The following is a 10,115-nucleotide window of genomic DNA, read 5'->3' as shown; positions in this document are numbered from 1 at the left end:
TTACATGACCCTAAAATGCCTCTCAATTAAAAGTCAAGAGACCAATATAGGATCATTATCTGCAGCAGATGTAAATAATCTTAACTGCATTGTTGACTTTGTCTAATGCCTTAACAATTTGTTGTTCTGATATGGACCACATTTCCTTTCTCCAGGTTAGTAAATTCCTTCGTAATGAATATACATAAACCATTCATGCAATTTGTAGCACAGTAAATGAAAGCAACAGCACACACTGAAATCATGTCATGATACACACTCTCTTGACAAGGTTAACAACAATGTAATGTATAGTTCAAGGATATTTACATTATATATACACAGTAACATCTTGCTTAAGTTTATCTTATTATGTATATTCCATTTTTTAGTTTCAGACTTTGAGATACCCCTTTGAGATTCTACATGTTTCAAAAGTTTTAGTCCAACCACTCAGAATTGAGGAACGTACTCTAGAAAGAATCATATTTAAGGCAAGTTAAGAATGCAAGCAACGAGTGGAGACTTCCTAGTGCTTCACAGTGCTTGACCTCAGTAATATTTATAGATAGGTACATCACTTAATTATGCTGTCATGAGACAAGAATGAGGCATGCTCACAGAACTGGCTGTTATGCCTTCAGAGTAGCCCACATATAGCCAGTAAGCACAAGACTATTCTTTACTTGAGGTAACATCTGTCTCCTATTTTGCAGGATTGACATATCCTTCCCACTCTAACTATAAACAGTGTGCATAGAAACTAATTTTATTAACAGCTTGCCCACAAGCTATAGCTAGCATGAACTTGGTTACAACTCGCGAGTTGTTACAACTAGGTCAAAAAATTCAACGAGTAGGATTCAAATTCATGAATTTATGAAATGATAATTTATTGTGATCAATGACACAGGTAAGTAATGCTTTAGTCAAAGAGTGTATGGCTGAGACACCACAGCCCAGCACAGAACTTCAGCAAAATGTAACGCAATGCGTTTCAACTTTCAAAAAACTACTTTCGGTGGCGGGCAAATTTAAGTGGAAAGCCTGCAATACTTCTGTCCACTTGCCCATCACGCTGGTAAAGGTCTCCACTAGCCCAGGGCTATCAGGCATGACGTTCTTTGCACACTGATTAACCCCTTACGGAAAAGACCTTACTCCCTATTTAACTCGTCAAAGGGGTCGACTGCTTCAGGAATGAATGCGTTAAACAGAAAATTTCACCCCACTACATACTCATTATACTTAATAGTAACATATAGTTAGCAGTTATATGGTAGAAAAATTATGGTGGGTGAAAACTTTATTATATGTTGTCATGTCGTGGATGAGGTTGCATCATATGCATCAAGTACCTGGTAAAACTAACTTTTAGTGTTAAGAAAGACTTACTTAAGAATTTCTTCAATTGTCACATCAAATATGTGAGCATTAAGTGATGTCAAGGCTCCAGGAGATGTTAATTAAATCCTGGGGGGAGACTCCCATAAAAAAAGGGGAGAGATGCTCGTCGCCTTGCAAATTTCAAATTTTGGTCTCACTTAGGGTGTTCTGGGCAAAATGCAATCATATGTAGCTGTGAAGGTCTCCTTTAGGGTTGTGCGAGAAGAAATATATGTGTTTATTTATTCTTCCCATTGGTGAAAGTGTTAGATGATAATATCTTTGCCATCATTAAAAGTCACTGTATTTTTTATTTCTCTGTGTTACAATATGGTCTCTTTTAGGGGTCAAAAAAAGAACGGGCCACACCCGGATTAACCTCCTTTGGGGGTTAATTTTAAAATTTCCGGCGAGCATCCCTCCCCTTTTTATATGGGAGTCCCCACCCACCCCGGGAATTAAATAACCCGATGGATTCTACCCCAGTCGTGATGGGATAAGACTGAATAACTCGAGGGTATTGGATGGGAAGGGGATGCGACTGGACCGAGTAGTCAAAGGCACTCAGAACTTAAGAAAAGTTTGCTCTGTCACATATTTGCACCTTGCAAGTTAGCAAGTTTCCTTTCCAGCTCGACAGCTTGCATTCTCAGTGTTTGCACTTCATTCTTGAGACGCGCATTTTCCCTTTCCAGCGTTTTGAACTTCTCGCTTATCTCGATTTCCTTCTGTCGTCGCATGTCTCTCGATCTTTTAGCTGCGACGTTATTTTTGATTCTCCGTTCCCAGTATTTTTCGTCCTTTTCGGCTTGACACACAAACTTCCTGTCTGCCTTCTTAGAAATCGGAAGAGGATTGTATACGTATTTCGCGCTTCGCCGTCTACGGGAGGGCGCTCTAGCAGTAGCCACATCTGCAGCTCTGTGGCTTTGTTCGACTTGTGGTGCAACGCTAACAGATTTGCACCACTGGATAATTGCGTTCGTTGCTGATGGCTGCGATCTGCTGTTGGCTTCGATTGACTGTAAAACATTGGAATCCATTTTAAGAGGGAACGAAGGTGCATGCGAGTTCATGACATTACTTCCTTCCCGGGCCGTCTTCGATTGCGTCGTCCCCTCACCCATTTGATTTGAGTTCGTTCTAGCTATAGCAACTGCTCTTGTTGGGCAAGCAAGCCTCTGATCTTGAGCGTTTTCACAGTACTTTGGTTCATCTTCGTTGCCTGGTCCGTCATGAGTTTGCGCGGACAAAAATTCATCCAAGTCCATGTAGTCGGAAGGGAAATTGGTCCCAGTGGAACTCGACACCGTGTCAAGGCCAGAATCGCTTGATTCACCATCGCCTAACATAAAACAAACGACATTGAACATACCTTTGTAATTCCACGGTAAGAATAGCACATCAACAGTTTCCACATTCACGTTTAACACTGATAAGAGTACGTGTTATTTTTCCGGATATCCACAACTTTCGATCCTTTCCACTTAAGAAAGATCGAATTTTTAAAACACTTACTTTTATTTGACGCTGAGGGACTTGAACGCCGCGACATGGCTGAACGAAAATCACTTCAGAAACTTTACTAAGGTGACTAACAACGTCAAGGGATGTTGCGAAGCAAATTTGACTTGATTTAGATATTATAACTCTCAACGGATTGGACACTGAATTATGATTGGTTATTCGTTCAATTGGCACGTGCAGTAAAACAGCTTACGTAACAAGGTCTTTCCTAAGCTCACGTGCACAGTTCCCGTGATATATTTTCACGGGAGTTACATAACAGATGCACACGACCATGACTCGTATTTTTAGGACGACGGGAATAGACCAGTTCACGCTCTTGAGTGCATCATGGGTAATCAGGGAGGGAAATCAAAGGTTTATATGGAAATTCAAAGCAAAATGAACTGTACATTACTCTACTTTGACTTTCGCTTTCATAAACCAAACGAATAAGTCCAAGTTCACAACAGAGATGAACTGGACTTGGTAGCTTTTCTTTGTAATTCCTAGATATTGCTTTTTTGTCTCCATACATTCTCTGTAATTTTGTGCCTTTGGAATTCGGTCAGTGTAGACCAGGGATAAAATGCAGACTGAGGTTATAACGTAACTGTTGAAAAAGCCCAAATCCCTTAGAAATGCTAACAGTTAAGCCTAAATATTGTTTTAAGCCTAATTAGGCCTAAGGTTAGCATTTCTAAGGGGTTTGGGTTATTTCAACAGTTACGTTATAACCTCAGTCTTCATTTTACCCCTGGTCTGCGGTCTGCAGTCTGCGTTTTACACTGACTGCTTTGGAATTACAGGAAATGTATGGCAGAAACTTTGTTTAATAAAATAATTTCCACATTTATAGCCCATTCTCTCCACCTTTCTTCTGCCGCACCTTGAGTGCATATCTTCAGTTTTGGAAAATAAAAAAAAACCAAATTGCATATCATGAATACTTTCATCGTTTTGAACTTCCACATAAACCTTAAAAAACCTAGAGATTTATCGATGGCGTCAAAAATAAGTAAAACCAGTTCATCAAGATAAAGTATCAATGTAAATAATATGTGACCCTAGCAACAAAGACAAACTGGTAACGATAACATATTGGGCATTTGTTTTGTAAATATGGTTTCATTTCAAAAAGCTTATTATTAATTTTTTTTTACTTTCTTACTTTGCTCAATATACAATTATTTTATATACTTCTCACCACTGTAAATACTAGTTATAGCTGTCGCTAAAGCGCCAACGAGCCAAGCTTGCGTGATCTGGCGGCTGCAAACATCACGCGGCGTACTCATGCGGCACTCTCATTGGTTATCGCTACGGTCAACATTTCATCGCTTTGGTCTACATTACAGCTTTTGGTCAACATTACACTCAAATTTGAAGCGCTTCTGAGATTTCGTCCGCCTAAAAATCTTCTCGCGGCTCTATAAGCTGCCGCCTCGCCAGGCCTTCTGTCTTCAGAAGGCCTGACTCGTTGGCAATTAGTCACATTTTTTTAAACATTGTAAATAACCTGATTGTTAATTTTAAGCGCCTGAGATCATTTACCTATGGATCATGCGCTATATTTAACAATTATTCGCCTCTGGCTCAGTGATTATCGGTGAATATTCACCGAGACGAAGTCGAGGTGAATATTCACTGATAATCACTGATTAAAACAGCCCCCACCCTATCAAAAGTTCAAAATTGATATAATCACTAATTAAAACAGCCCCCACCCCATCAAAAGTTCAAAATTGCAAGATGAAGCCTTCTCCGTGGCGTGATTGCATGATTTGAGAGCGGCTTATGTATGAAGCTGTCTGCAGCATTCCCACGTTAGCAAAAAGTTTGTTTCAGTTATTTGAGATCGACTGATTAAATCGCATTATTAAATTCTCAACCTCGGATAATACAATTCTCGTGCTCTGATTGGTTCACTGAATCTCGGTTATTTAACAATTATTCCATGAGCGCGCGTTGGATATGAGATGATAGATAGCCAACGAGGCGCGTAGCGCCGATTTGGCTATAATCATCTCATATCCAACAAGCGCGAGTGTTTGTAGATCACCGTGTTTGTAGATCATGGTATAATGGCTCATAACCCATGATGGCTTAGCCAATCAAAACCTTATGGCTTATTGGCTTATCCAACGATCCAGTTTTTAATAATTAACAATTATTCCATGAGCTCTCATTGGATATGAGATAGTAAATAGCCAACGAGGCGCGTAGCGCCGAGTTGGCTATAACCAGTCTCATATCCAACAAGCGCGAATGGAATAATTGTTTTATTTAATTCCTTAAACTCCAAAAATTTGGAAGTACGAGATACGAGCGAAAAGAGGGAGCAAATACGAGCGAAATCGAAAAAACTTGATGAGAACTGATGCGATGTTGTGTAATACCTTGTGGTCAGATAGACGCAGGCTCATCACAAAAACATTTCTTGCCTTCTTGCGTACTTCTTAACGTCGGAATGGATCCAAACTTTCCGCAAAAAAATTTTGTTTTCCCTTTTGGCTTTATTCAAAGAGAAATCTCGCTTTCAGGTGAAAACATTTTTAGTTTAGCAACGCTTAACGCAATCATTTACCATATAAGGTCAAACCAAGGTATATGAGATGATAACAGGGATCCTATCTTCGTACTTCCAAACTTTTATTCCATGAGCGCGCGTTCGATATGAGACTGGTTATAGCCCGCTCGTTGAGCGATAATGATTAAGGAGCCTAAAAGCGTCCCACAGACATGGCCTTGCTTCCTACTCGCTGATCAAAGTTTCTGGCTGTTCTTCAACAACCACGGCGTCCCATTGGTTCTTGTCCGCCATATCGGTTGCAAATGACTCTAGAAGCTTAGGCTTGAATAGAAGATAGCGATTCGTGATTGGCTAGCAGCGAGAACGTGGCTCGATTCAGGACACAACTTTGTTGAAAGAGCGGCAAAACACTGCAACATTGTTGCGTTGAGCAGAATTGTTGGTTGTAATGTTTGATCAAAAGCAAACTCTATCCAACATTTGATCGAACAAAAAATGTTGGACGAACATCTTCCAACAGGGGCGGCCAAATGGTTGAACAATATTGGAGCCTTCAATCCAACTATGTTCCATAGTTTGGCCAGGGCTTAACCGTACAGTATTATCGGTTTTCACCTGTCAACGAAAACGTCACCACAAAATGGAACTTTGCACCACTCTCGTTCACGTCGTACAAGGGAAAGAGAGCTCGCGCAACTCACGCCTCCGAGAAAAAAAGAATGCAGGACCTGCCGTCAGATTTCTTCCGTCTCTCCAATAAAACGTGTTTTTTGTAGACCCATTACTTTGTAGCACAGGATTCGCGTTTATTTTTTATCTACACCGAAAAGTTTTTTAAGGTTTTAATATATTTTCAATGACACATTAGATGGCATACAATAAAAATGAAATTTTGTATGTATGTACAAGGAAGATGGAAAAGCAAATTAAGATATTCTTGCTTAAACTTACAGAATAATGCCGTCCAATACAGTTTTCTGTCAATATCCCATTTTCGTTCTCAACTTCTCATCTTTCCCCTTACCACTGTTTTAATGAAATAGGCCGCCGGGCTAATAAATGAAAATTCTAAGCTCGGTGGACCACGTGAAACCAGGTTATAAAAAAAAAAACAGAAATAGCTTGACAACCCCTTTGGGTTCCCTTGTAATTCATGTATGTTACAGCGAAAAAGTTTGTAGGTTGCCAAGCAAATCGAACTACGTTCAAGTCAATCCATTCAATTCTACTCCATTGGGCAACCCATCCAAATCCTAAAACAGGTCTCAGTTCTTCAAAGGGTAGTGCGGACACGACACGATGGATAACTCACTTGAGTTTTGATAGCGGCTGATCGGGACGATAGACAAGAGTACACGTTTTCCGATGAGAGCGTGCGCACTTGAAGAAACCTTCACGACCCTACCAAATCTGAAGAACCTTCCACTGAGCGCTCTAATGGAAGCGTTCCGATTAACCGTGCGAACTTTTCCTCGCCCTGTGGAGCGTTTTGTATCGATGATCAGCTGCAATCTCAGTCCACGAACCACCGCAAGCGTTTCGCCCGGTTTCTTCGGTCAAGAATCGCAAAATAGGATGGGGATGAAACGTCCTGGAAGAAACTCCTATTGCCTTCTTTTCCTGACCATTGCCATAAAATTTCAATTTTCGCCGTAATTTTCGGGCGACGAAGAGCAAATAAAAGGCGGCTTTCTCTGCTTTTTTTCGAAACGGAAGCCCATTGGTTCTTTAGTAAGACAATTTTGTGTCGCGTAAAAACAGAATGTAACAGGACCCGGTAGACATTCAGGCTTAAGCAGTCCATCAACCTTAGCAATCACATCTTGAACGTCGTAAGAATCACCAGCTGTCACCTCCAAATAACAGGGGCATCCGTTAATTATTACAACTTGACTGATCCGTTTCCTGCAAGGAAAGACAAAAATAAACATGATTAAATTGACTCATTCATCATTCTTTCATACTCTTCGCAACTCTTCTCCTGACGAGACAGTCAAAGCTACGCGTGAGCGCTTGGAGCCAGCTGCATGGCTTCATTCTAATTGGCTGAAGTAGTGATTAAAAGGGATTACTGGCTTATATAACAGATCCATGACTCGGGAACTTTCCACTCAGCTCTGTCAAGCAACTCAACGTCAAGGAAAACGTCACTTCAAAATATAAGTTAGCTCTATCACAAGAATATTTTGAATATTCTATCTTGTTCAAGTTGTACAATACCGGCGAAGTATCCGGTAACTGGCCTGGTGAGAATGGTTTTAAAGTAAACACAGAAAATGAATGGCTATCTTTAAAAGGACGAACGGGCAAGCGATGAATGGGGAACGGGAAACGAGGAATCTTTAAAGCGGGAATCTTTAAAATGAGGATTCTTTAAAAGCTCTAATTATAAGCCTTGCAGCATTTTTCGCGTCAGCAAACACGTACCCGGTTCAGTTTGAGGGGGGGGGGGGGGGGGGTGTTGATCGACCCCCCAAGGCTTTCGTTTTTATCACCGAATATACAAGGAGGAAGGTCGGAGATTCGGTCAGGAAAGGCGAAACAGTTGTTGTTAAGAAATTGCTCGGGTCTTCACTCGACTTCATCGATGCGTTCACCAAAGAGGCTACAATAGGTTATTGTACGATCTCAAGCACGACAACATAGTTGGATTCAAAGCTGTATGCCACGATTCAGTGGCACTTATGCTGGAATGTTTTAAAGATTCCCCATTTTAAAGATAGCCGCTAAACAGATATGCGCTTTGCGTGCGATATAATTACAATGAATAAATTCATTTTAGTTGATTAATCAATAATTCCCAGAGCTTCCCGCTTTTAAAGATTCCCCGTTTCCCATTCCCATTCTCCCGTTCCTTCTTTTAAAGATAGCCACTTCAATTCTCTCCGTTCTTGAGATACAAACGGAATTTTGACACCCGAAAATGGCCCGTAAAGTTTCCGGACTTTCGAGAAACGGGTCCCAGCTCTTTCAAGATTTTAAAATTAGTTATGGGTGACCATTAAATAGCAAAATTCCAGTTATAATAAACAGGTATCTTTTGTAGATCAAGGCTTAAAATTTGGATAACTTACTGTTTAGTTAACATAATTTTGAAATCCAAAGAAAAATAAAAGTTGATTTTTTGGTCATCGTAACACTTAAAACAACGTGGGCAATCAAATGCATTATCATTCTCAAATTAATTCTCTCTTCTTACTGTGAAACTGATCGTGCCCAAATTATTGTTTGGATCCTTCGCCCACGTTGTTTGACGTGAACGAGATGGAATAATTGCGAAAGATAGTGCAAACTGATTATATTTTGAGGTGACCTTTTCGTGGACGTCACTGTCATAGATCTTAAATGACATTTGTTTTCCCAAGTCACCTATGTTTAAAATGGCTCCTCTCACCAGACCTCACCATAGTTACTGCATGGAGATGGTTATGAAACTCGACAAGTCTTTTTGTTTCATGTTTTTGTCTATATTTTTTACCTTGACGGTGCACAAAACACGCCTTTTTTGAGAAGATAACCAATCAAGTCTTTCGATTAAATTATGCTAAGCTAATTTGCGAACCGGCGCGAGGTGAAAACAAAAAGATAGTGCACTGTCACAGTCAATTCAAAATTCTTTTAAGGTTTTACGGTTTCATAACCAGTCCCTCGAGTAACTATACTCTCGCCCAGCATTGTCAAATGGTCGATCAATTTGTGAAGTTATCGATAACCTCACAAGAGCATGAATTTACCTCTGAGCTAATTTGGGAAACAGCGATCTAAAAATAAGATGATCGTGAAAATAGCCTGCGTGGCAGGCCGTAGAAAGGAGCGCCGGAGTGTAGGGAGGGAGGGAGGAGGGACGGCCTGCAAGGACGCTATTGTTTTCTTCATTCCGCCCCCTAATTAAATATGCAAAACCCACTCAACTGTGGAATGTCTGGCTGTCATAATTATCCAATCAGAATCACGCCGCTTTTTTGGCAGCAAATTCTGTACCTGTTTCCGGTTTCCGTATGTCTTGTTTTCATTTTTTGCGCGAGAAAATGAAATAATTTGAATATCTTTGGAGGATGGAAAAAGGGAAAAGAGGCCGGCCCAAAAAAGAAAACTATTGTAACGATGTTTGTAGAGTTTGCCAGGCGAATCTGATGGTGACATATGGGAATATTTAAACCGTTTGCGAGAAAAGAAATATTCGGAGTTGTTTTGAGCGGATCTCTGAAGAACGTTGGGATAACAGTGATTGCTTCTCACAACGAGTCGCAAGTGGCCTGCAATGCCTCTTATCGGAAGATCAAAAACTTGTGTGAACTTTTCCCATTCATAACTACAGGTTTAGCGCTGAAGAGAGAAGAAAACAACGAGAATTCCGAAGGTGCGAAGAGAAAGTTAGGGCCCGTTTACATGGAAAGAGGATGATCCTAGCGCTGGGATCATCCTAGCACTAGGATCATCCGAGCGCGGTATGTTTTCAGCTTTCAGTTTACATGTGAAGGGTTGTATTTGGCCCCAGTGCTAGGATCATCCTACCGCTAGGATCATCCTATCTGAGAGGAGGGATGATCCTAGCGCTAGGAAGATCCTAGCACCATGTAAACTGCCTTCGTTCGGAAGTTCCTGGTACTAGGGACAAAAAAACAAACATGGCGGCGGCCGGGTGTTCACGGTATTCAGCTACCAAAGGTCGACAATTTCGTCTGGCGTTGCCACAGGACGATTCTAATGA

General features: G+C 40.8%; 2 protein-coding genes across 3 annotated transcripts in view; both read right to left on the bottom strand.

Annotated features, from left to right (window-relative positions):
* Positions 1–231: 231 nt before the first annotated feature.
* Positions 232–3,041, bottom strand: LOC137999861 (thyrotroph embryonic factor-like). The gene is made up of 2 exons (XM_068845815.1): positions 2,884–3,041; positions 232–2,710 (listed from the first exon to the last, which is right to left on the bottom strand). The coding sequence occupies exons 1-2, from the start codon at positions 2,918–2,920 to the stop codon at positions 1,956–1,958; spliced, it is 792 nt and encodes a 263-aa protein (XP_068701916.1). The 5' UTR covers positions 2,921–3,041; the 3' UTR covers positions 232–1,955.
* Positions 3,042–6,209: 3,168 nt separating this feature from the next.
* LOC137999860 (hyaluronan-mediated motility receptor-like) overlaps positions 6,210–10,115 on the bottom strand; it is a 44,862-nt gene continuing 40,956 nt past the window's right edge. For both annotated transcript variants that reach the window (XM_068845813.1, XM_068845814.1), the window contains one exon: positions 6,210–7,309. In XM_068845813.1, the coding sequence (XP_068701914.1) occupies positions 7,287–7,309 (23 nt within the window). In that variant the 3' untranslated portion in view covers positions 6,210–7,286. The remainder of the gene's footprint in view (positions 7,310–10,115) is intronic.

Source organism: Montipora foliosa, chromosome 4, assembly GCF_036669935.1.
Source record: "Montipora foliosa isolate CH-2021 chromosome 4, ASM3666993v2, whole genome shotgun sequence".
NCBI lineage: Eukaryota > Metazoa > Cnidaria > Anthozoa > Scleractinia > Acroporidae > Montipora > Montipora foliosa.
The sequence above is the reverse complement of the archived record's forward strand: the minus strand, read 5'-3'. Positions and strand labels throughout refer to the sequence as shown.

Bases quoted from the DNA above. Each gene is read 5' to 3' on its own strand.
- LOC137999861 (XM_068845815.1), bottom strand. From the start codon at position 2,920: ATGTCGCGGCGTTCAAGTCCCTCAGCGTCAAATAAAA. The intron at 2,711-2,883 runs GTAAGTGTTTTA...GTTTTATGTTAG, and splicing joins TCCCTCAGCGTCAAATAAAA to GCGATGGTGAATCAAGCGAT.